The sequence below is a fragment of the Leptonotus elevatus genome, chromosome 2, assembly GCF_054856555.1.
Source record: "Leptonotus elevatus isolate MCC_2025b chromosome 2, RoL_Lele_1.0, whole genome shotgun sequence".
Lineage (NCBI taxonomy): Eukaryota > Metazoa > Chordata > Actinopteri > Syngnathiformes > Syngnathidae > Leptonotus > Leptonotus elevatus.
The window spans coordinates 10,568,637-10,596,556 of record NC_141240.1 but is presented as its reverse complement, the minus strand read 5'-3'; the positions used below and the strand labels follow the sequence as shown (position 1 = coordinate 10,596,556).

Here is a 27,920-nt window from a genome sequence, read left to right as displayed (position 1 = left end):
CCTCACAAGGGTCACGGGTGCTGGAGCCTATCCCAGCTGGCTTCGGGCAGTAGGCGGGGTACACCCTGAACTGGTTGCCAGCCAATCGCAGGGCACACAGAGACAAACAACCATCCACACTCACAATCACACCTATGGACAATTTAGAGTGTTCAATTAACCTAACATGCATGTCTTTGGAATGTGGGAGGAAAGCGGAGTACCCGGAGAAAACCCACGCAGGCACGGGGAGAAGATGCAAACTCCACCCAGGAAGGCCGAAGCCCGGACTCGATCTCGCGTCCTCAGCACTGACAGGCGGACGTGCTAACAGGTCATCACCGTTATATGTAATAAATAACATATTGTTATGTTGGTGTTGGGGTTTAGGGGTAAGTTCTTATTTTGTGGGGCAGGGGATGGTTCACTCCGGGTGCAAATCTAACCTTTATTCTTGTAAATTTACCAATAAAAAAATGACAAATCAGAACACCTCTGCAGCAACAATAAAAAGATAGATTCCCAATGCAACCTGCGGGATCAAAGTCAAACATGGTCATTTTTTGCAGTTTCAACTTACTATTCGTCATACACAATACTTGTAGCACGTACTCACACAATTTTATTGCAATTTCACACAGTACAACCCAGTGTTTTATCTTTCCAACTCCGCACACTTCCTTTCAAAATAGTATCTATTTTTCCTGAGCCCACTCACATGTTCAAATTATTTATGTGAACATTGAATATTGTCAATTGTCACAATGATTGTCCGAAAGGAAAAATGAACAAATAAAAACAAACACAAAACATATATCCTAGAGGAAATCTCTATACTTCCCTGGCAGGTAACCGTTTCTTACCCTTTGTAAACGCCGGAGTCAAGAGTTCACAGCTCTGCAACGAGTAGCAAAGTCCTCATGAAGGGTAAACCTGTCAGCAAATATCTGGTCACCAGGCATGTGATACTTGGAATCAATAAAACCAGACCCATTCAGGCATTCTGAAGCACAATAAATTATAATAATGCATTTTGCCTGGCTAGTGATATTTAGTTCGCCAAAGTTGTCCTCAGTGTGCTGAAGTGTCAGTGGAAAGTAGTTGTGGAAAGGAAAAAAAAAGGTTGTAGTTAGACACAGTTGTTCAGCTTGTGTGCTGAATTGTCTTACTAGCGAGCACAAAGAGCGCACAGTACATGCTTCTCATATCAAGGATATCGAATAAATACTCAGATGGCTCGTCTTCATGTGGTGACGGAACCCTGCGGAAACCTTTTTCACCACCAGAGGGAGTGCCGCCTTCCTACATGGGAGCGCACTCGGCAAAAGCGCGCATGGCTGAGAACAGCTGCGCCAACCAGCCAAAGTTAGATCCACTTACACAGGATGTTCGGGAAATCCTTTTTCAAAATAAGAGCTTCCATTAACCGAGTTCCATAAAGCGACATAAACCTCAGTGTAATGTATCCTGATTAGACTGCACAAAATGGTATTCTCCTTAATTTGACCATGCGAGCGTCTGCCCGAAATGTTTCTATGTAACTCGTGTGATTGGAAGGTGCAGTCCATGGCAGACATGCCCACAGCACCTGCTCATTTGCCCTGGGTGAGAAAAATTGCCTTATGCTGGAGCCAATTATTTTTTTCTACCAAAATTGAACCACAATTTAACATTATAGTGCAGCTGATTTTTTTTTAAGTGTATTGGCCCGATGTTTCCGGAACACACGGGTTATACTGGAATGTACAGTACCATGCCCAACTAAACTAAACTAAACTAAACTATAAATTGTTTTCATTATAGGCCCTATAGTCATTTTTTATTTTGTTTTAAAAATTCAGTTAGTTTTAATTAGTTTTTGTTTCCTCCAGAACTGCTTCTTTATAGTTTTGGTTTTAGTATTAGTTAAAAAATATATATATATTTGGGGATTGCGAGATAATATGAAGGTCACAATATTGTGTAATAATATCACGATTCCCAAACAACTGCCCAGCCTGTTTCTTCTGTATACGGCCATACAGCAATAAATATATTTAAAATAAACCACAAAAGCTCCTGTATGAAATTAATATACAACGACTAAAGCAATTTGCTATAATAATTAGTCCGTTTTTATAAATATAAAGTCTAGCTTGCGTTGTTTTTCGTTTTTAAGCACTCTTGATTTTATTTCATAAATAAATAAAAAATTCAAGTTTATTTTTAGTTATTTCATCAGTTTACATGAACTATAATAACACTGAAACACAGACCAAAAAAATTATGTTGTTCAGAATAGTCACCTCCTGCCCTATACAGTAGGCTATATAGTCTGACGATAGTGTACTGGAGTCGAACACCACGCTTACGTTTTATTTGAAAAGCAACACCCGGAAGTGTGATATCGTATCGTATTGCCTCCCTCGTCTTGACAGCGGTGCTCGGGAGCCCGAGAGGGTCAGGGGGGAGGAGATGCAAGGGAGTGGAGCAAGACGATTACAGGAGGAGAAACACAGGGTGACCAATTCAGCGGCACCATCCGTGGACAGCTAGCCCCGCCAATGGTCCTCCACCCTGGACGCTCCCTGCGACTTCTTCGCCAAATCGGCTTGTCCGCTGCGGTCGCGGAGATGATCACGGTGAGTCCGCGTCTTGCTCTCGAGCGAGCTGCCTCTTGCACACATAATGACAGACCGACATGTGTAATATATGTCAAACCCGCACATAAACACACACACGCTGGCACATATACGTCCCAGAAGCTGTTGCACAGAACCGCCTGGCGACTCTCCGTCAAAGTGGAGTGAATGACATAGCTGGAGGCCGCCATTCTGCTGCTGCTTGTTGGCAAAGGAGACGCGGCCGGTGCATGTTTTCCCATTCTGACGCTAATAACAACATATTCGGTATCTGCGTTGGACATTCGGGCTGCGCCGTTGCGGTGTTTCTTATAGACCCGAAGCTGCAAGATGAATTTGAATAAAAGTCCCCAAAAACCCCAAACTGAGTTTGTAACAAATTGCAATCGCCGAATGATGCTGAGGAATGTGCAGCGGCAATTGCATGTCTCGCTGTCAATAAATGATTGCGGAGATACTGATGCGCTCGAATCGAAAAGGCTAAATGGCTGCGAGCGGCGTGTCTGTGTCGGTCCACTGGCCCGCTGGACGAATGGTCCCCGCTATGGTTGTCACATAGGCCACGCTGTTATGTAACAAGAAGCCTACGCTGTTTGAATGCGGTCTCGCACACACGGCCTGTGCGTGGCCTTTTCCCTCCTGCATTTACATCACATCATTGTATTTGACTTGAACGCGGCAGTACAGAATGTAACATTACTTTCCCCGCAGATCGCGTGATTATTTGGAACATCTGGACCGCAGCTAAAGATGCGCAGCCTGACTAGGGCATCACGTCGAAAATAGAGCGAGCCGCTTGATGAATGACTTTGTTTGGTGTGTTTGAGTGTGTACGTGTAGTGGGTTAGGGAGTTAGCGCCAATGTAGCGGCAGTCCGGTTAAAAAATGGCCCCTGTAGGAATAGTCAACCCCACGCCCTCTCTTATCCCCACCCCGCCCATCTCCCAACCTCCCTCCCACCCTCCCAAGCGAGCTCCACGCTCGTAGCGACCACCGCGACGCGAGTGGGTCCACGCCGGTCGACCTTGTGCAGGGGAGAGGAGTGACGAAGCCGGAGAAGGTGGAAGGGAGGGGGGGGGGGTGTCTCCTTGAATCTGGTCGAGGGAGGAGGAGGAGGAGGAGGAGGAGGAGGAGGAGGAGGAGGAGGAGGAGGAGGAGGAGGAGGAGGAGGAGGAGGAGGAGGAGGAGGGCTTGGACGTGCAAGAGAAGGCGCAGGCAGGCAAGATATAGTGAGGAAATGCTATTTTTGCTTCATCAACACAGCATGCTCCCCAGTTCAAAATGCAGGTCTGCTGGCCTGATACCATCAGCCAGCCAGGTGCTAAGAAGACAGATGTTTTAAATGGCAGTGCAAAGTAGACTCACTGCAGAAATAGTGCGAAGTGTGTGATATTCTAGTTTTCATGAGTGGCCGACACTTGTTTTGCAGCAATTGAATCGCAAGTGTAAGGTGTGCAACCTCGCAAGTGTCACAAAAATGCTGTGTCAATCACATGCGCTTTAAAAGCAAAAACAAACATTTGAAGTGGGATCCAGATGGCTGACATAAATCCATAAAAAATACGGTATATAGAGTACAGTATATAATGATATTACAATATTAGATCATTTAGATTTGTTAATATGAAATTCAGACAATTTTGACATAGGAGGAGGTTTCAACCCAACAGTAGCAATATATAAAAGATCCACGCCTCAACTACAAAGGTGTTGAAGCCACCAAAAAATAACCACATACTGTGGAAGTTTTTCCCATGCAAACGGCTGCCTTGCATAAAAATTAAAGATTGTACAAAATTGATAAACAGCAAACCGACCATGATGTGCAAGAACTTTCAACTTGCATAAATATCTTAATATTATTCTTATTCTTATTATTATTATGCTATTTTTGTCCTACATTTCATTCAAAATCCCAAATAAATATAATATTATTTTCGGTACTTTATGCAGGTTTAACACTATTATTATTTACATTATTCTCCTCCATTGCATTGTTTTCTGGTTGGTAGCGCGTCTTTCTGCGACTGATGCATATCAATTTTAGCGATGGGAAAATGAAGCTTCATGAACCACTTGCGATATTTTGAATTACTGTTCTAGATGGTGCTCTTGGTTTAGGGATAAATAAAGTGGCAAACCACACTCACTTTCTTGGAAGAAAGAAATGAGGTCTGGAAAGGCGGTATGAATCAGCTGGAATAAAACTCCATCTTCCTCATCATAACCCTGAACAGGATAAGCAGTGTCAACTATGGATGCAACAGATAATTGTGGAAAATACTTAAGTTTCAAACGTTATTTAGTCCAATTCATAAAAATTGTCTGCCGAACACCATCTTAATGTTTGCTTGCCTCTACAGACAGGCCAGCCACCACTCCACATACATGTGCAGTCAAACTGGTTTGCTGATTCACCAATAGCATTGGTCACTGAGACACTATCAACTTTACTGTCAGTGTTAGCATACAGGAGGTTTTTGTGATTTTAAGGATGTGCTGCAGGGCCCTCATATCCAGCCTTGCCATGGTGAATATTATCTACTATTGCGATATTCATCTTGACAGTGTCCTGTTGTCCAGTGGCATTTATCTGTATTTATTACTCCTTCATCAGTTGTGATAATAAAGTGCAAGTACAGTAGTTCTCTCAAAATGCATTACCAAAAGGAGTGTCTTCTTTGCAAGGGATCACAAAGTGTTGGTTCATGTCAGATATGCCAAACACTAAAATCTTGCTATCACCATAGTCTACCATTTAACCGTACTGTCTCGGCCTATCTCTAACCATCCATTGGCTTGTCCTCATAAGGCTTGACGTTAAAACCACCAACCCATCAAATGCGGGTGTTATTTGGAAGGGTGGCGAGAGTACGCTCACTAGCCACTTTGGTGGGTTTATTACCAGAAGTGGGCACTTCTGTCACTTCCCATATTTTCAGTGATTGCTTTATAACGCAAAGCCTTGAAAAAATGCATGGACTTGAGAAGGACCGTCTGTACTGACCCGGATCGACAGACGAACACCTGCTTCAGTCGATGCTCAGTCCGTCCGTGTATTTCACGAGTTTGCGAACGTGTGCTTTTGCCGAAAATGTTGGCATCCGTCAACAACAGGGCCGACGGACAGACGGAAGTGCCCACCTCTGTTGATTATAGGGATGCATGATCGATAACTATCAGGCAGATGACTAACAGACTCAGTCTGGTATCAATAAAACGGGGCCAATAACAAGAAATGCCTCAAATACACCAATATTGGTCTGGCTACCGCCACTTTAACTCTTTGACTGCCAGACGTTTTCAGAAAAGGGATGCCGCCAGTGCCAGCCGATTTAAGCATTTTGACTGATTTTCAAGGTCCACAGAAAATGTTCTGTTTGGACTATGGAAACACACGTACTACCAAATGAAAGATTGGACTTTCATCTTTCATCAGAAAAAAAGAGTTCGTTTCTACCTTATTCCGTTCTTTAGTAATCAACAATAGAAAATGGTTAGTTTGACCCAATTTCGCCTGTGTTGGACCAAAATACGGAGAAATCAAGCTTTTAGTGAAACGATATTATTTCATGCATTCTAGTGAATTTGACACTTCTTTTTGTCCATGAATGATGCCACAAACACCTAAATAGTGCTTTACTTCTATAAAACACTACCACCAAGAATGAAAAAGTGTTTTTTGATAGCAAAATACGTTTATTTACATTCAACAGTGTAACAATTTGACAACAATTTGGCAAACTATTTACAAATGTGTGCAACTGTGGTGCTATTTACAAATATGTGGATGTTTCAACGACAGTTTTTCTTTGTGTAACACTCTCCTGCGTGCAAGAAGACGCAACAGCATTTGCATGATCCATTTTATCCACTCCATTCATGGTGGCATCGTAGTCCAGAAACAGTGTCTTCTCCGTGATCAGACTGTACCCGCTCCTCCGATGAATATGCATTGGACTCGGGGTACTCTTCATTGTCCGATCGAATGTCCGCTTGTGCAGCTCCGCGTTTTCCGGCCTTAGCAGCGCTAGCCGCGCTAGCCGCGCGTAGCCGGTGAGGCTTACAACGTGATCGTAAACACGTCCAGGCTTCCAACTTTGGCGTCAAACTCGCAGTCATCATCATCATCATCATCAATCTGCATTGGTCGATGCCAACTCTCCATCGCCCGATCGAATGTCCGCTTGTGCAGAAGTACCCGGCCGGCTATTGTGCGCGTTTTCCGGCCTTAGCAGCGCTAGCCGCGCGTAGCCGGTGAGGCTTACAACGTGATCGTAAACACGTCCAGGCTTCCAACTTTGGCGTCAAACTCGCAGTCATCATCATCATCATCATCAATCTGCATTGGTCGATGCCAACTCTCCATCGCCCGATCGAATGTCCGCTTGTGCAGAAGTACCCGGCCGGCTATTGTGCGCGTTTTCCGGCCTTAGCAGCGCTAGCCGCGCTAGCCGCGCGTAGCCGGTGAGGCTTACTACGTGATAGTAACAGGCCAAAGCTTCCAACTTTGGCGTAGAGCTCGTTGTCATCATCATCGTTGACATCAATGTGCTTTTTAGTATTGATTGATGCTTTCCGTCTTTGAAAAAAATGCTCAAGCGTGAGCTGCTTGTAACCGGTTGCTTGGTCAAGCCATTGTGGCTTGGATCAGCCATTGTCTCCTCAACACTCTAGCTCCGCCTCACGTCTTCTACTGACGCCCACGGTGGGCGGCCCATCCAACCTTGTGCAAAGAGAGTCATCGCTGCCCTCTAGGGGCCAAAACGAGTCTTTGACTAATCAGATCAGCCTGATTCTTTCAGCACAGCTGCCCAAGGCTTTCCTGCACCCGTTTTTGAAAAAAAAAAAAAAAAACATAGGGGACGTCTTTTAACGTCCTCGGCGCCCTTCCCTAGGTTTATGCTAAACGTTTTATAACGTTTATGGCAGTCAAAGAGTTAAGAGTGCCCTCTATCGTATGACATAATACGTAAACATGGCACGGCCATCAGAAGTGTGGGATTTTTGTTTTTGGACTTTTGTTTGATTCCAAGCCGATGCCACTTTGCAGACCTCTACAATGTTATGGCTACACATGTTGGTTCTCTGATAGACAACAAGTTGTCAGGTTCACAGCAACGACAATCTGGAAGGCTCTCCAAACCATTTTTTTGGCAGTAGAATATAAACAAGAATATGGTACACGTTGTCCTGAGGGATAATGCCAATATAATATGATCTGGGCTCTGAATGAATGTGGACTCGCTAGGCTGGGCTGTTAGCATTAGCTTCAGCTCATCATAAGTGCGGTTGTGCTGAGCTAAAGACGCACATGTGATTTTTGTTCCAGTGCTTTGGTCAGTGAAGCGCTTTCAGGACTTATCGAACTGAGGCTTTTGTAAAAAGTTTGGAATTTTTGTAAGACCAAGCACTTTCTGGTCTTTGGACCCCTTTTGTTCAGCCTCTATATGCTGCACTTTGCTTCAAAATTTTCATAACGCCAATGTTGGCTCTCATGGCTATGCGGATGAAATATCTATCAGCGTCCTCAAATGACAACAGCTCAATTAAGATGTTGTGTCACTGTAAAGCAAATTAACAACTGGATGAACCGAAATTTCCTTCAATTAAACCAAAACAAAACGGAGATAATTGTTTTTTGCAATAAAGAAAAGAGGATTGCTGTTAGTAAACACTTGGAGTCACTGTCTTTAAAAAAACAAAGACTAAGTCCGAAACCTTTTCGGACATGTAGGTGAAATTGCTATTCTCTTTTCTTTCTATGTTGTTTTTGAGCTATTTTTCTCTCTCTCTTTTTGTTTGTTCACACATGTGGTGTATATCATTTGCATGTTCAGTGCTGATAGATTCAGACCTGATTTTTATCAGTCATATCAAATCAGCCTTATAGAAAAACCATGCAAACTCCACACCAGAGCGCCTGAGCCGGGATTTGAATCTCGATCCTAAGGCAGAAGTGCTAACCACAAATCCACTGGACTACACATGCCTGACCTTCTCATCTCCAAAATGGATTTGTTTCTCAAATGTAATCACAGATCTTCAATGTTTGAGTAACTCTTGCTCTCTATCTATATTTCTCCTTTAGACCCAGAGAAAACTGTGGAGATAGGCCTGACAGCAGAGATCGGTCCTCTCACAAACCTTGGTGCTTTGATCACGCCTCTGGCACAGACATCTGGAGCTTTGTAGCACACATTTTGACCCCCTCCATTCACTCTCAGTGTGCAGCCCTGCAGTGTGGCTCAGAGAATCCACTCAAACCTTCTAAACTTCGTATAAATGAGTGAGCCGGCTGCGAGGGAAAGGGCGGGGACATGTACCAGAACCCCAACAGGTAAGATGACAAAAAAAAATCTGGAATTGTACAAATTTGTCTTTAATTTCTTTGCGTCACTTTGTTCACACAGAATGTCCTGGTTCAGTGGTTTCCTAGTCGCCAGAGTGGATGACCGTAAGACTGCGTGGGGGGAGCGCAATGGCAAGAAGTCCAAACGGAGGGGAGGCTCATCTCTCTGCAACCCACGTTACATGAGCTGTCTGCGGGATCCAGATGCAATGGAGCCTCCCTCCGGCGCCCCCCTCCACCAGCACCATCGTGGGGGGATGGCGGGGGCCATGGGAGGCGGGAGCAGCTTTGGCGCCCGTTGCGGATGGCAGGAGGATCACTACGGAAAAAGGGCCGGGCCCCATAGGGAAGGGGTGGGGCTGAAGTCGGTGGACTTGGACTTTGAGGATGGGGAGCTGAAAGGCAGGAAAGGCGGGTGTAACGGAGGAGGTGGAGACATGGGAGACGACAGCGGCAACGTGGTGACAGCTGCCGACTGTTGGCTCAGGGTGGTGCGGGTATTCCAATCGAAAAAGTTCCAGTCCCGCAAACTGGAACGCCTATACCAGCGATACTTCTTCAGGCTCAACCAGAGCTCTTTGACCATGCTGATGGGGGTCCTCGTGATTGTGTGCGGCATCATGCTGACCTTCCACTGTGTCCACGCACCCCCCCACGTGGCCTATTCGTCCGCCTTGTCGGTGGCTATGGCGCTGTTCATGGCTCTTATGGTGGTGTGCAACCGCAACGGCTTCCATCAGGACTACATGTGGATGGTCAGTTACCTGGTCATCGGCGTCTTGGTGTCAGTCCAAATCTTTGGAGTGCTCATGGTGGCACCCCGGAGTGCTTCAGAGGGCATCTGGTGGTCTGTGTTTTTCATTTACATCATCTACACCCTCTTGCCTGTGAGAATGAGGGCGGCGGTGCTTAGCGGAGCTGTCCTGTCCATCATACACGTGATCACCACCTGGCAGATCAACCAGGAGGACAACTTCCTTTGGAAACAGGTAAGAAAGCTTGACATCTGACTGGTTTCGCTGCTTGCTTTGCTCATCGTGTTTGGCCATTGGTAAACAGGACAGAAAATAACTTGACAGTTGGAGATTTGGAAAGCTTTTCAGTTGGTCCCATTGTTCCAAAAGACCATACCAAGGGTTTGGAGTGAAAAAGTTCAGAGCACACGAGAGCGAAAAGGGTCAACTTTTTAACCTAGAGCACCCAAATAGAAGAGGAGCAAGCATAGAGGACTTTCTTTTAAATAAATAAATAAATAAATGAAAGGGGGCAGAAAAAAGTTAAATTTAAGGGAGGGGCAGGGCAATCAATCAAGTACTTGAATGATTGTTAATAAGTCGTTACATTTTATAGTAATTGTGGTTAATTGAAGTGCACTACTTCGCTCTAACCAGCAGAGGCACTGTTGTTGAGTTTTTCATTGTTTTCTCAATACAACTCTGGCATCAAATTAGGATGTTTATAACATTCAGTGTGAGATTGAGATTGGTGGCAATTAGAATAATTGATCATTTTCACGTAATGTATCCAGGCATGTAGTCAAATGCCCATCCCAATTAATACTAATTATCACTTGCACCTTTACAACATGCACCAAATGATTGTGCAAATGATATTTTGCTTGGATTCCTGCAAATGACTGCCGTCATAATTTTCAACTATTAGAGTATAAGTTCAATTATTTTAAACAAAACTCTCTATCATCCATTTAACTGTATTTTTTCCAAAGATGAAAAAATTAAACTGCACTGTTCCAAAAATATTTAGCACAAGTTTGCAAACATGTTTTTTTTATTTTTTTCCCCACAGCATCACAAGGTCATATTTACTGAATTCAAAAGCTCTTTAAGGCAAATACATCATAACAGGTGAAGTTCCATTTACATTTTAATATAGCACCACTTTGATGGCAGTTTCACAATTCTTGAATCCATTGAACCAGAGAGTATTTGGATCGTTTCTGCTTGAATTTCTTTGCAGGATGTCAAAATCACCTCCCAGAGCTGCTGCTTAGACTGTGTAAGATGTTCCAAATGTTCTCAACAGGGTTTGGGTCTGGGGAGCCAATGATGCAGAGTCATTCCTTGCAGCATGAGATGGTGCATTGCCTTGCATGAATATGATTTTGTGATTGAAGCATGGTTCTTGTTTTTGTACCATGGAAGAAAGTTGTCAGTCAGAAATTCCACATACTTTTCAGAGTTTATTTTCACACATTCATGGCAGGGACCTAAAAGGGGCCGATCAGCTCTTTACCCATGATTCCGGCCCAAAACATGACTCCGCAACCTCCCTACTGGCTTTGCAGCCTTGCTGGAATGAAGATACTACTCAATCCATCTGTACCATCCAGGGTTGCACGGCACTCATCAGTGAACAATCTAATGCTGCATGGAATACTTTTGTATAAATGGCTGCAATTTACTGTATATAAAAAGACCTCAAGACCGGTTGAGAACCTATGGCGCATCCTCCAAAAAAGATCAGTGTGGGCATTGAGGCATTGAGGCAATCCAAACAGCAGCACTGGGAGGTTATTCTGACATTCCGCCAATAAATCCAAGCAGAAACTTTTGAACACTTTAAGATTGGTGATGAACTTAATGCAGCCCTACGGGGGGCACAACCCAGTGCAAACTGTAGGCCGGTCCCAAGCCCGGGTAAATGCAGAGGGTTGTGTCAGGAAGGGCATCCGGCCTAAAACTTTGCTAAGCAATTATGAGCATTCATGTTAAGAATTCCATACTGGTGCACTGATAAGCACTTAAATAGGCGTAACTGTCGTGTCCCGGCAGAGACTGTTAACGACATGCTATTCATGTTTAAAATAGATTCAATAAAAAAAACGTCAACTTTCCAACGGTTGAAATGGTCCAAATCAGCGCTTCCCCCATTAGACTCCATTAGTTTTCAATGACAATTTGGTAGCAGGCTACCAGCCGTTCTACCCACAATGCACCGCGCTGCCGAGATGCGCACTTCACTTATTGTGGTGGGCCAGGAAGTAACTAATGTTTGGTAAGGAAGAAATGGAACGTCACATAAAAGGAACCCCGACTGTAATGACAAGTTTGGTCCATATGATTTATTTGGTTGTTACTAACATATCTATTGGATACATATTTCAAAAATCATTTCCAGTTTAATACATTTTGTAGGAACTTTATTTGTACATACGCCACCATTGTTGTTCTGCGTAGCGACGTAGAATGGCAATGCGAAATGGGTATAAAGAAAGCGAGGTAAGCCTCATGCGATTGGGAGAGCTCTGGAGAGCACAGCATGGGCGAGGGTGACTCCCGATCGCATGTTGTTTCTTTAGGAACGCTACGGAGGCTTACCTCGCTTTTTTTATACCCGTTTCGCATTGCTCGGCAGAGAACGAGCTGTCATTCTACATCGCTACACCGAATGTGTGTGACGTAAACATCAACGGTGGCGTACTGTATATACAAATGAAGTTTCTAGAAAATTTATTAAACTGGAAATGCTTTTTGAAATATGAATCTCATAGTAACAACCAAATAAATCATACGGCACAAACTTGTCATTACAGTCAAGGTTCCTTTTAAAGGATGAAAGTGAAAAGGCAGTTAGTCCTGATGACATACCTGTGGAGGCATGGAAGCATCTAGAAGAGGTGGCTGTAAGGTTTTTGATCATGTTCGTTAATAAAATTCTAGAGTATGAGAAAATGCCTAAGGGTGCCCATTTTCAAGAACAAGGGAGATGTGCAGAGTTGGCGGGAACTGTTGTAGAATGAAGTTGATGAATCACACAATTAAGTTATGGAAAAAGGTAGTAGAAGCTAGACTCGGGACAGAAGAGAGTATTTATGGACAACAGTATAGTTTCATCGCTTGGAAGAGTACTACAGATTTATTTGTCTTGAGAGTTTTGATGGTGAATGCCAGAAAGCGTTGCATTGCGTCTTTGTCGATCTCGAGAACGCCTATGATAGGGTACGCAGAGAGGAACTCTGGTACTGCATGAAGAAGCCTGAAGTGGCAGGAATTTGTGTTCGAATACTACAGGACATGTATGAGCAGTAGCAGAAATTGCTGTTGGTGTGTAAGGAGTTTAAGGTGGAGGTGGGCCTGCATTAGGGATCAACACTAAGCCCCTTCCTCTTTGCATTAGTGATGGATAGGCTGACAGATGAGGTTAGACTGGAATCCCCATGGATAATGTTTGCAGATGACATTGTGATCTGCAGTCAAAGCAGGGAGCAGGTGGAGGAACATTTAGAAAGGTGGCGGCATGCTCTGGAAACGAGAGGAATGAAGAACAGAAGCATGACGACGGACTATATGTGCATGAATAAGAGGGGTGGTGGAGCTTGAGTGAGGGTGCAGGGAGAAGAAATAGTGAGGGTGGAGGACTTTAAATACTTTGGTTTAACAGTCCAGAGAAATGTTGGGTGTGGTAAAGAGGTGAAGAAACAGATCCAAGCAGGTTGGAACAGATGAAGGGGAAAGTTCATAAGACAGTGACTGACAGAGGCCGTCCATGATGTCCGGATTAGAGACGGTGGCAGTGTGGCACGGAAGAACCGACAGGAAGCAGAGCTGGAGGTGGTGCAAATCAAGATGTTGAGGTTTTCATTAGAAGTTACCGGGATGGATATATTAAAAATGAGGTCATCAGAGGGGCAGCCAAGGTCAGATGTTTTGGGGGAAAAGTTAGAGAGAGACGATTTAGATGGTATGGACATGTCCAGAGGACAGACAGTGAGTATAAAGTGGTGAAGAGGATGGAGCTGCCCGGAATGAGCGTGAGAGGAAGACCTAAGAGAAGGTTGATGGACGTAGTGAGGGAAGACATGAGGGCAGTTGGTGTTAGAGAGAATGAGGTCCCTGAAAATCCACTTAGACGGAAAATGACATGCCGTGATGACTCCTAACAGGACAAGCTGAAAGCAAAAGAAAGAGACAAAAAAGAAGAGGGTAGGATGTGAACTTGTGGCCTAAAGTTTGAGCCTTGTGATTTACTAAAGATTTGACCCAGATCTAATTTGACGAACATCTCTGAGAGATGGGAGCAGTGTTAGTGTTCATTTGTAGGCAAATATGCTTTTTGGCCCAGAGATCAGATCTACCATGTTCATCAGACTGCCACTTAAGTCTGCTTTTTGAGTTTGGGAGCACGGTGGGTATCTGTGTGTATGTAATTTTGCCTTTTGGGTGAACGAGAAATGTAAACTTAAAGACTGTTCAACCAGAACAATGCGCTGTTCTAACTTCTTATTAGATAAATACAGATTTTCTGAAAAGTTGCACATCATGATGAAATGAAATTATGCAAGAGACCATCTTTGTCACTGTAATAGTTAAAGTAGGAACAAGTGTATCTTATGTAAGGATTATCACCTCCTATTTGTGATGGATAATGTAAACTCTCAGAATGTCTCAAGTGGTTCCTGTCAAAAAAATCTGTACATTGTTCCCAATTAAGCACAGCAGATTATATGAGCAAACAGCAACCTGACACAGTCAGATTTTCTGATAAGTAAACATAAAGTACTCTTAGGACAGAAATGAGTGAATTTAAAACAACGAGTGATTTAATTGTTTACTTCATTTGGTGATTCAACCTTTGAATAGGATGCTGCTGAGGAATGGGCTCTCTGCACATCATCTCCCGTGATGACAAAATGCGGCTCACTCTTTTCCGGTTTTGAAAAGTTTTACATACAGTGTTTACAGGGCTTACCCAAAGTACCTTTCACCACCAGACAGACATCGTCTTTGTTAATTTTGCTCTAGAGCGCCGAGCAACAATTTCGAGAAGGGCTTTAAGGAGCATGCCTCCTTCTACAGCCATGAATATGAAAGTATAAATCAATATTGTTTGCTCCATATAGCCTACTAATAAAACATTCTGCTTACGATAGTGATGTGTCACTGTGTGTGGTATTATAGTAATGTTAGGATGAAAATTACCTGTTATTTAAGCAAAAAAATAGCTACATTTATGTCGTATGTGTATTTGACTTTTCTAAATCTGTGTTTAGCTTATAATACAGTACGTGTCAAATAAAGTCTGACAGACATGGAAAGCGTACAAGCTATCTGCTTCTGCTTCATTAAGAAACACGTAAAAAGCTCACAGTGCTAATCTAGGGCAGCCTAATGTAGGTTTAGCCTCATTTTACGTTAAAAGAAGCGATGGCCGTCTTCGGATCCACACACAAGCGAATCTTTGTAATTCAAATCCTAATTTCAGTTCTTGGATCATTTTTTTTAACGAGCATGTTTCTCTTTTTAATCTTTTGTTTTCATGGACTACGCGTGTCCAGGAAAGCAAATTCTCTCAATACGTGTATTCACGAGTGAGTTAAACAGTGTTAGGAAAGAAATCCATGGTTGCTAAAAACGCCATTAAATATGGATGTGCACAAGAAAACACTATTTGTGGTATATTGTTTATGTTGCTTTTAAAACGAACCCCATGATCTTTTAAAAGGCTCATACACGGCTGTTTACTTAAAAATGTACTTTAAAAACATCCATTTTGACCCTCCAATTTAACAGAACAGGACATATTTTACCGTATATACATCAATTTCAAAATGTCATCCCAGTACCATATTTAGAATGGGCTAATATTGGGTGAGCAGACATTGTGGTAAAATGTCTGCCGTGTTTGTCACCACGTCACATCCACCAACTGACATGCGCTGTTCGGCTCAGTTCGAACAGTGTGTTGTTTGTGCGTCATGCCAAGGACCCGGGGGCTCGCTGAAGGTCAGCGGGCCGAGTGAGGCTTCCTCGGCTGGACGATATTAAAAAGGGTCACTCGGGTCTCTGTGTCGTCACACAAGAGACACTTTGTGCATTGACCCATGGTGGTGAGGATGAGAGCAGTGGGATGAGGGGGCGGGGTTACAGTATGGTGACCAGTGACCACTCCCATTCAGATCCAATGATCTGTCTTATATAGCTAAAAATTAATTCGTATCCGACTCAACTGTGATTTTTTTGCAGCCATTAAAAGAAGGAAAGCCATATGAAGCAACACATTCATGGGAACTCGGTGAACGCAGTGCAATCCATCACCCGCTTTGACAATGTTTGCCTTCGTTAAGAGAATGAATGCTGTGAGATAACTGCGGCTCAGCGATGCTGTGTGTTTTCCTAAGGTCGCCTGTGTACTATGAGGCACCATTTTACAGTGTCATTAATCACGGCTTCTCACTCGTGTGTATTTCCTCTTTCTTCACTCACTCATTAACCCCACCGGGTTTCTGGCTGCGGTGATGGCTCCCGATCCTCGTTTTTCATTTTTGCTCTGTGCAGATTAAAACAAAAAGGTATTTGCAAAGGCAAGCCTTGTTAATGTTGATTGTGGTTCAGAGTTTGCTTATGTTGATGTAAAGTTCATCATGCAACAACAACAAATGTGTTGTAGCAAATGGAAAAAGCATTGTATAAATACGAATATTGATTGCAGTTATGACTTTACTACCGCTTTAGCGTAAATCAGACTGAGATGCCTTCTGACGTACAACTTTGGGGAGAAGCAGAACTCCTAAAGAAGAAAAACGAGGTCCCCCTAGATTTGTGTTTAGTTGGGAGCTACTGTATTTTAACAATACAGTGGAACCACAGAGGCAGTGGCGTGAAAAGGTGGGGGAAGATGGGGAGGTCGGGGGGCATCCACAGATCAATAGATGGGGCATCGGAATAAAAATAATCTAGTCTGGATTACAACCAAAATATGTTCCTTGGGCCGTTCTCAACCCTCCTCAAAAGTTTCATCGACATCTAGTAGACTTGTCTAATGAAATAGACATAAGGCATAATTGTGTGGAGTTAAAAATATCAACACATCCAAAAACTTGTAATGATCACAGTGACAGTATGTCCTGGAATGTTGCTGAGTGTGAACTGGCTGTTGGAGAAAATGTGACATGATTTTGAAAGTGATGATGATGTGACATGGTTGGCTCTTGAAATGGAACTTCCTAAGTCCCTGTAAACATAGTCAAAGCCATCTGCTGGTGAGCTGCATTGCTATCGGCACTGTGTGTATCTTTTTGAGGGTCTTTTTGTTTGATGCACATAATACACTATTGTGGAGTTGCTGAACCATTTTGTTAAACATAAGAGGCCTTTTAAAACGTGCATCTAATCGATGAAACATGCAACAGCTTGTTACGGTGATGTATCAAGTTAATCATTCTGCTCGTTTTCCGGATCCTCAGACTTCACAGCTGAAACAAATTTGCAGGAGTTGTGCAAACATGACTATTTATTTGTGTAGAGATATGATTTAAGGTTAGGATTCATGATGAGAATATTTCGTTGTCCTGAATCAGCAAAACAGAATGCAGTTGGAGGAAGGAGGAAGTGATGTGAAAATCACGATGCATGCACCCAATGGTCCCAAACTCATGGCCGGGGGACCATTTGTGGCCCGCAAGATGATATTTTGCAGTCCCTCTATTTCACATCAAAGTTTAAATGTTAGTGCGGCCATTGCAATTTTTTTAATTACTTGATAGCTCAGGCTCATGACAGCGTTCGACAAAATGTAAATCTGAAGTGACACCAAGTGGAAGGAAAATATACTGTATGCTGTGACCCAGTCCCACTTATGTCTTTTTCAAAATCTGCCTTGAAGTGAAAGGTTGGCGACGAGAACAGCCAATTTCAAGAAAAACAAGAGATTTTCTTTTTTGAGTATAGGGTCACCCTGACTTGTCTTGAAGGCACAGATGAAGTTGCAGTGTTGAACAAATCAGATGCTGAGGAGTGTGCAGAGAGATGAGAGAGACCCCTGTTCTATACAATAACAATTAAATAGACGCCAACAAGGACAGGACCCAAAATGAAATTTTCTGGTACGTTTGGGACCAAAAACTATGGTTAGGAAAACACACCACGTAAAGCAGATACAGTATAAGGCAAATGTGTATTTATCTTTTTAAGCAATTATCTCAGCTTTGAATGCTTGGAAATGATTATATATATATTTTTTTTATCTTCATTCATGTGACATTTGTTTCTAAAGTAAATACAGAGGTAGTGCTGTGATTAACAGAAAGGAAGCAGTTTGTTACATTTAATGAGCAAAAATTTTACTTACGTGGAACGCTTACTTCATATTTCATATTGCATTGCTCATTTCAATAGGGAGTGAAATTCTAAGTGCGGGTTTTATTTCCTGCACCCTGTGGGTTTTACTCTATAGCCAAAAGCAATGGATGCTTTGTCATGGGCCTGGCGGTGACTAAAGGGCTGGAAGAGCAAACAAAAAAACAAAAAACTAAAACGTCTGCTAACATCACATGGTACAGGTCTCATGTTATATGGGTCTTTATATTGGATACTTTGCACCTTGAAGGTTGGGCTGTGGAAAAAAAAAAAACGGATACAGGACATGTTGATTTTCTTTCCATGTGTAATGAAAATAAAACCCTTTGTCTTAGTAATTACAAATGTGCTATTGTTTCTGGCTAAGATCCCATTTATGTATGATTCAACCTCAGCGACCAGATCTCGCGAGGTGTACTGTTCATAATTGTTGGCCAAGAGAGCACATCAATCCGATAATGGCATTACATGTCCCCACTCACAGAAATACACCAGGTGTAGCCACACTTTGGACCAAATCCTAATTTAATGGATTTTTCTTATCATATCAGTAACGACGTGGTTTTATGTAGTATGTATTGTCTAGAAATGAGAAATACTTTATATATATATATATATATATGAAACAGACTGCAACCTGTTTGTTAAATGCAGTGGCTCAGTTATAAGCCTGAATTTTCAGATAAATAAATACATTTTCATACAAATCTTACAGTGTACATGGACACGTTTTTCTGATGAGTATTTTCTAAATTTGAGTAAAAAAAAAAAAATCACAATAATTAATGTATCGATTCGTATCGTGACCTATGAAGGTACTAGGCAATTCACACCTAGTACCTTAGCTCAGTAATAAGTAGTAGTAATAATAATAATAATTATTATTATTATATTTATATTTAAACTCACACTCGCAAACACAGAGGTCACAAAGACGACCATACCTGGTAACCTCTCGCCAGTGACACAAAGACGAATGAACAGGACATCCTATTTCTTATTCAAATGGGGCTTTATTCCATTGCATTTCAGCAGCACTCAGTTGGCAGAATAAAATGTTCGCCGCTGTATAGGTCACACTCGATCTTCTCATGACTTCTCACTTTGCTTCTCTTCTCATATGAATAGCAGCGGTTGCGGTTAGCATCAAGACGGGAAAAGACAGACAACATACAGTAGTCTTTTGAGACGATGACATGAAGACAAGCGACGGGTGATCAATAACCTTTATTGTAAAAATGAATGGTTAATGGCGCCATAGAAAACATCCACGTTCTCTCAACTGTTAGCCTGTTTTTAGCAGACTCGCTCGCAATCCTCTCGCACCCTTCCACTGGCCACAGCCCCAGATTCACTCATCCAATCACAAATCACAGACACCTTCATTGCCTCAGAGACAGACAGATCTTATAAAACTCTTGCAACAATGCATTCCCTCCCCCTCTCGTTTTTTTGGTAAACTATTTCAAACTAGTGAGTTAGCAACCTTGCAGTTGTCTTATGCCTGTGCAACTGGGAATGGCGAATTGAGCGAGCTTGTGTTTGGCGATACAGTGAATTGACAACTGAAAAAAATAACACTAGTACAATCGATCACGTAGTTGAAAGCGACTTTAGCATCGACTACAAAAAAATCTTTAACTACTACTACATATTGTTAAAAGCGGAGAAATACATACATACCTGTTTCTCTGTGTACATTTTTTTTAACCATCTGTGAGCTTGAATATTTTCAAACATATCACATACAATGATGACAATGAAAAGATACATTCTGCCTTTCCCTGGATTGGAAAGGTGTAGTCTTGTTTTCAATCCCCCCCCAAAAATATTTTTTTAATTATGTATGATTAATGTGCAGGAAGACTATTCGATTTTTCTTCTTTAATTACATGTTGGATGTTGTTTGTTTATGATCAAAAAGTCTCACCTCTACGTGTCACGGTCCTGCAAAGTATCAAATGTGGTTTTTTTGCGTCGTTTTAAAAGCAAAAGGATCCAAATCACAAAACTTTACACTGCGTTAATGCAGTCATCTTTTCACAGCCTCACAGATGCGAGTGGTGTTGAAATGTTCCCGTGTGCATTATGCATCGAGAAGGAAGACTTAGATCCCATCGGAGCAAGTGTCAATCTATGATCACCTGTGCAAAGCTAAAGCTATAGAATATAAGGTGCCATGCACGAAGGAGGTGCATGAGGACTCCACGAATCCGACATTCTCCCCACGCAGTTCCTCCGCATGCTACTTAATAAATAATTTGTGTGATTAGCAGCATTTGAAGTAGCTCACAACTATGATGGTTGCTGACTGATGCGAGCCACATCACAGCTTGTCTTGACTCAGGAAGGTTAAAGTGTAGAGAACGTAAGCAATCTCAACTAAACGGGATGTGTGAACTATATCTTCGAAGTTGCACAGTTTTATAATTGACTGCCTTTACATGGACACGGACACGGACACATAACCGGGGATGGGCGAGTACGGTATCAGGCCAATGTCGGGCCTTAGTTCAAGGTATCCTCTTGGGGCCGCTTTGTTATCAGGAACTAGAAATTATAAATAAGAACAGAAAATTGCCATTCATTTCATACAATTTTAAGGAAAATGCTATATCGGGATATGTAGGTCTTTCTTTAAAATGTAAAATTATTTGACGTTTTTGGGGGAAATTTGATGTATCAAAATTACTGGTATCGGTACTTGGTACCGGTATGGGTGAATACTCAAGACGTGAGTACTCACACTGGTATCACTCTGAAGAAAAGTGGTATTGAATATCCCTAGTAAATATGTCAGCTGTCAAAGGATACAATTTTTTAATCATGTTAATCATCAATCCATCCATCTTCTACCACTTATCCGAGGTCGGGTCGCGGGGCAGCAGCTTAAGCAGGGAAGCCCACATCTCCCTTTCCCCAGCCACTTCGTCTAACTCATTGGTGTCAAACTCCGGTCCTGGAGGGCCTTAGTCCTGCAGGTTTTGGATGTTTCCGTTCTCCAACACAGCTGATATATGATCAGCTCATCAGCAAGCTCTGCATAAGCCTGATATGATCCTGTTGATTGGAATCAGCTTGTGTTGGAAGAGGGAAATCTCCAAAACCTGCAGGACTGCGGCCCTCCAGGACCGGAGTTTGACACCTACTCCTCCAGCGGGAGCCCAAGGCGTTCCCAGGCATGTCCTGGGTCGTCCCCGGGGGCCTCCCGCCGGTGGGACATGCCCGGAACACCTCTCCAGGGAGGCGTCCAGGAGGCATCTGAATCAGATGCCCGAACCACCTCAACTTGTTCCCCTCAACGCGGAGGAGTAGCGGCTCGATTCTGCGTCCCTCCCAGATGACCGAGCTTCTCACCCTATCTCTAAGGGAGAGTCCGGACACGCTGCGGAGGAAACTAATTTTGGCCGCTTGTATCTTGGATCTTGTTCTTTCGGTCACGACCCACAGCTCGTGACCATAGGCGAGGGTAGGAACGTAGATCGACCGGTAAATCGAGAGCTTTGTTTTTCGACTCAGCTCCTTCTTCACCACACTGCAGACGCTGCACCGACCCGCCTGTTGATCTCCCGCTCCATCCTACCCTCACTCGTGAACAAGACCCCACGATACTTGAACTCCTCCACTTGGGACAGGATCTCATCCCCGATTAATTAATTGATTAATCATGATTCACTTAATTAAAAAGGCTTTTTATCAACATTTTTTTGCCCGTCAAATTTATAGGCCTACCTATGTTTATGTTTTGAGGACGTCTTCAACATTTTTTTTACCCACTTTACATCTCACTCTTTTTTTATCCACTACACACTCTCATCCTCCTCTTTTTCTAATCAGTTGTAAAAAAAAATGACTCCAACATTGTGATATAAACAAATATTCTGAATGTCATACGCAAACATACATTAAATGCTTTAATGCATGTAGTTATGTTGATTGCTCAAACACAACCCGCGCTACCTTTCACGTCACCATCCGCTGTCAAGCTCAAGAATCATCTGTCATCAAAATTAATAGTGTGATTAATCGATTCATTTGCGTTAATACATGATTAATGCGATCATTTACTGTGATTAATCGAGTTAACACTTTAACAGGATATATATATATATATATATATATATATATATATATATATATATATATATTCACACACACACATACCACGGCTGCTAGTCACTAAGCCAATAAGAAGGCTGGAAATGAAGTACCAGTTCAACATCACTTCTGAGAATGATGGGGAATAAACAGCATTGCTAAGTGTCTCCCTCTGTGCCTGTGCTCAGTTGGTCCAGTGGTTGCCATGGAAACAGGTATGACTCAAGCTGCCGAGACCCAGTTCATTCTACTGGTGTACAGTTAGGTAATTGTCACTTCAAAACCCCCCAGCCCCCCAAAAAAAGACTAAAACATATTTTCAAACCGTATTACCGCTCTTCACTTTGAATAAAGGACATTGACGTGTGACTGAGGGCTCCGAGCTTGTCCGCTGCTTTGCCACCCCCGCCGCTGTCGTAATGAGACGGTCCATAATTAAACATGGGTCATATGAGTGGGGTGGGGGTGGTCAGGAGTCAAGAAAGAAAGAAAGGACACACCGGATGTGGTCTTGTTAGTCGGAGCTTATCTTTGCTAGCATGTCTTTTAGGAAAGAGGCTAAGTTAGGGCATGTCAAAAGGTTTTTTAGGTCAATTTCAACCCTTCTCCCGTATATTCTCCTGTTCTTTAAATGAAAGCACGTTGGCAAGTCCAGTGACAGAACACTTTAGTAGTCACACTCTCTCCACAGAAATCACACCTGCATGATTGCCAAGTGAAATGTGTGGTGAGGAGTTTGACACCGCCAGGACCCCCCAGCATGTCCCTGCTCAAATATACAGACGCATAGCTGAGGAAGACAGATTTGCATATGAAAAGGAACACGATTTTGTCAACTTTCCTAGTACAGTGACCTGCACTGTTTCTATGAAGTCTTCAGCCACTTCTGTTAATAAAAGCACCGCACCAAACAACCACGTCATGTTTTTATTTAATTATGTGACCAGTTTGGCCTTGGCAGATATTCTCATCATAAATGCTCATTCCTGAAAATACAAGTCTAATTATGGCCAAAGACTTTTGCGCTGCATCGTATGCACAATAGACAAGAAAATAAAAACTATGTTTGGAAAATAAGCCAGCACGAGTGCAGGACTTATCTCACAGTCTTACTGTGGACGGGGATATTATGCTAAACCATTGTTAATTATTGCATGCATTGTGATAAAACAATAACAACTATATTTTCACAGCTGCCAGATGTGCGTATAATGATGAATGAATGTACAATCTGTGTGTTAAGTGAAAGAAATGGCAGTTTCACGTCTGTGTACAAGAGTGACAACAGCGAAAACCAGCAAGTGGAAGAAGCACTAAAAAAAAAAAAAAAAAGGGAAAATGTGATTTCTCTTTGGCTTTACACCTTCAGGATTTTTGGGGTTGAGCTCTGATCATTGATTTTAATTTGGGGTAATTTAGTTTAGTTTATAATACTACGACATAATATAGTATATGCAGGGTGTGGGGGGGGGGATCAATGTCCGTGCTGATGGTTGGTTCTCTTCTTGTAATAGTCTTTTCGCAGAATAAACCAAAACTCCGAATATCCTGACGACTGTACACAGTCTTTGCCTAAGCAAAAATATACACAAATACAACAAAAAGAGCACAAAGAGTGCTGTGACGTGACGGCCATTATGTCTACTGGAGTGTGGTGGCGGGATCGATACTGACAAAAATTTTGATGCCCCTGATGCCACTAAAATCCATTTTCAGACTTAACAAACTTGAGGTACTGTATTTGCAGTACCATAGCAGAAAAAAAAGCAGTACAGACAGAAGGAGCGAGATGACATCTCCACAACGGTTACATATTGGCAGGTAGCACCAAAATCTATCAGTGGCGGTCAGAATTATATTGTGGCGGCCTGGCACAGGTAAACGCATACTGCTGGCGTCGGGCCGAAACCACCAAAAATTTAAATTGGTAAAATTAATATTATTTCAAAAATCTATAGGCTACCAACAGTCAATCCTCACGTGTGGGTGTTTTTTATTTATTTATTTTTACAAACGATTGACTCATCAAAAGTGTTGATAATGTCTTGCTTTATTTTTTTATTTTTTTTATTTTTTATTTTGTATGTACATGTGCGTGTGAGTGTGTACTCATTAGTTCACCTAAAACCTATTAAAAATCCCATACCGTTCATCTAAACCGAATACTTCAGAATCCAGCTAGAGTCGGGAGGTTGTCAGGAAACCCGAGGAAGGATCAAAGAAAAGAAAGGAAAGTGAAATCCAGCACCGACCAGACATTACCTACTACCCACTGGGTTACCAACCAGAGTCTTTCACCAACCCAAGAAACATCTCAATTCCAACAAATTAGGGAGACTTCAAGAGACCAAAGAAAAGACTGAGGAAAGGAAGGACGGATAGATGAAGCAGAGTGAGATCCACAGACAACAGCCTCCACCGATTCAACGACCAGAGGAAGAAGCAGATTGTATTTGAATTTCGATAGATGATCGATAGTCTTGCTCTCTTTGATGGTGGACTGTTAACGGCTGAGCTAACATGCCGTTTTTAGGCTCTCCTGAAAAGTGACTATTTTAGAGGTACAGTACAAGGTTTTGGCCTGACGCCAGCGATATGTAGGAAACACTGCGGCTGTAAAGTAGCGGATTCGATAAAACGATGCCATTGATCAGATTGCTTTCAAAATTAAAACATTACAATCATAAAATGTGCATAAAATGCAAAATATCAGCCAATTTGGTATCGGTGGAAAGTAGAATTTCTATTAAAAATGATGAATTACTGAAGCAATGTGCTCCAAACTCTGCAGCTGGAGCATGCACTGAGCGCCTGTAGCTGCAGTCAGTGTGAAGGCGGGGCTTGACTCGTTATCGAGCGCGGTTCTGGTCATTTGCGATAAGGCCAGTGAGCGCCGTGTGTAGACACGAGACCGTGGCTGAGTACACAAACTCAGCAGATGCTTGGCACGGCGCACACACTCTCTCACGAAGGCTCGTGTGACAGTGGGCACAAGTGTGCGCGGGAGGAGGGCGTGGTTTCCAATAAATGAAACGAAAGGATATTGAATTAAGTAACCTCTCAAGCAAAGATAAGATGCAACCTGATCAACCCCGGATGTTACACAGATGTTGAAAAGAGTTACACATGCTTCTCAAAGTCCGATCCGATCAGTAACAAAGTCACAATTTCCAGCTGAAATCAAGCAGCGCTGAACTCATTCCGGTTTCAGCCCGTTTGCAGCGCGGTGCTGCTCTAAATTGTTCTGAAGTACGTTCAAAGTCCGGCAACATCACCCAACGCTGATTTTACAACACAATGTTTTTTTTGATGTGAAATGTTAGCCTTTTTTAGGGAGCTTACAAATTACCTACAAAAATGTAAACATGTTCTGAATACACACACACAAAAACATGATTGGAGATTCATAGACAGTCATCAGTGCTAGGGTGGCTTTGGCGACGCCTACACCAAAGTCATTTAAACACTTTACTCGTCGCTAATGGTCAGCATGGATACACAGCTGAAAGTATTTAAACATGATCATGCATTTTCCATTTGTTAGGCACTGCAGATGAAGGGCTGGCCTGATGCTGTTTATGAAACATTGTTGCGAGTTCAATAAAGTTTGGCATATGCTAGAATCTGATTTTACAAGTGTTGGTTTTAAATTCCAACACACAACTTTAATCGTTTAAGGTGCTCACACTATATTCACAAGGTTGAGACTTGACTCCTCAAACTGAGTCCTCGTCGCTGTTTCGCTTAACTCATTTACTGCCATTGACGGTTATAGACGTCAAAAATTCATTTGAACTATTTCTAGTAGTTTACATTTTTTTCCACTTTTGTTAACAAGAGTATGAAAACCTAGAATGTTTTTTATTGTACATTTAGAACAGATATAAAATTTGTGATTAATCGTGAGTTAACTAGTGAAGTCATGCGATTAATTACGATAAAAAAATTTAATCGCCAATTAATTTTTTAAAATTGTAATTAATTGCATGACTTCAATAGTTAACTCACGATTAATAACAAATTTTATATCTGTTCTAAATGTACATTATTTTTTTTCTAGGTTTTCATATTCTTGTTAACAAAAGTGGAAAAAATGTTAAACTAACAGAAATAGTTCAAATGAATTTTTGACGCCTATAGCCGTCAATGGCAGTGAATGAGTTAAGTCCTCTAGTCCCCCCAAAATGTATTTTTTTTTTAATCTGAAAATAGATGCAGATGAAAGTTGGGTGATGAGACAAATGTGACTCTATTTCTCAGGACGAATTATTTTCGTAATACATCTGTTAAAAGGGTAGTTTGCAGTTATGAAACTGCTAGCAAGATTTAAATGTAGCGTCTCTTTACCCCCCATGAGTTTCTGACCAAAGTCATGCCCCTCATTAAACGTGCACTGTTAGCACGTAAACGGTAAACGAGTTGTTCTTAGCCACGGCTGCTACATTGCTCGCATGACTTATTCATGATGAGTGTTACATTGGTACCTTTGTTTTGTTTTTGGAGCTGTCCAATTACTTACGAGGCTGAAACCGAGGTTGCCAGGTGTCCTGCAAGCTTGCTAACAGCGTGTACACGGCAAATGATTGACAAGACTCCTTAGTCATGCCTTCTGTTCTTTCTCGAGCTTATGTTGCATTCAAGGATGGTCGGAAGTCGGACTTATCCCAGTTGGCTTTCGCAGTTCCGACCTGAAAGCGTTCATGACAAAAGTAAACAACCAAAATGCCAAAGAGTGATAAATTGTTTTTTTAATTTTGGTTCTCAAAACTCATTTTGACCTCCGGCAAACTTGCCTTCTCGCAATTTGGCTTCATTCATTGGTTTTATCTTATTTCATAAGCATTCCGTACAGTTCAGTAGTTCACCGTATAATTTCATGCAGGGAGATAACGGCATACTGGCACGTACGTTGTGTTACGTGAAGTTATGTCGTATATTCATAAAAGAAGAACGCTATCTAGTTTTATACCATTCACGGTACGCGTTTCCATAGTGACGTCACATCGAAGTCTGTCGTGAAGTCGGAGTACTTTTTCCCCCCGACTTTGCCAGTGGGATTTCCGAGTTCAAGGGGGCTTTACCGTACACACTTCCAGGTTTGAAGTCGGAAAAGTCAGACTTCCCACTTTCCTCGCAGCATTACTCTCGATCCATGTTGTTGTACCGCTGCTTTCATTATATTAAATTGTTGACCATTTAAAGTAGGGGTGTTAAAAAAAATCGATTTGGCAATATATCGCGATATTACAGCGCGCAATTCTCGAATCGAATTCACTGCCATTGACAGCTATAAACGTCAAAAAATAATTTTTACTATTTCTATTAGTTTAACATTTTTTTTCCACTTTTGTTAACAAGAGTAGGAAAACCTAGAAAACATTTTTTATTGTACATTTAGAACAGATATAAAATTTGTGATTAATCGTGAGTTAACTAGTGAAGTCATGCGATTAAATACGATAAAAATAATAATAATCGCCTGACACCCCGAATTTTTAATAATCTTTTTTTAAATGAATTTATGGCAGTGAATGAGTTAAGCCTTAATATTTTTATTTCAATGCCGTTTAACCATGAAACAGATTGCAACAGATTGTTAAATAAAGTGGCTCACAGTTATAAGCCTAAAGTTTCAGATAAATAAATACATTTTCGTACAAATCTTACAGTGTACATGTACAAGTTTACGGATTTGTATTTTCTAAATTTGAAGTAAAAAAAAAATCGCAATCATCAATTTACAGATTTGTATCGGGATTAATCGGTATCGAATCG

The 27,920-nt window shown here is 42.0% G+C and overlaps 1 protein-coding gene across 2 annotated transcripts in view; it reads left to right on the top strand.

Annotated features, from left to right (window-relative positions):
• Window positions 1-2,396: 2,396 nt before the first annotated feature.
• The window catches only part of LOC147178392 (adenylate cyclase type 6-like), a 49,705-nt gene continuing 24,181 nt past the window's right edge, over window positions 2,397-27,920 (top strand). The window contains exons 1-4 of one of the 2 annotated variants that reach the window (XM_086068151.1): window positions 2,397-2,600; window positions 8,692-8,751; window positions 8,828-8,940; window positions 9,014-9,941. In XM_086068151.1, the coding sequence (XP_085924277.1) occupies window positions 8,921-8,940; window positions 9,014-9,941 (948 nt within the window). In that variant the 5' untranslated portion in view covers window positions 2,397-2,600; window positions 8,692-8,751; window positions 8,828-8,920. Of the gene's footprint in view, window positions 2,601-8,691; window positions 8,941-9,013; window positions 9,942-27,920 lie in introns of both variants that reach the window. The other variant, XM_086068150.1, reaches the window with a different exon arrangement.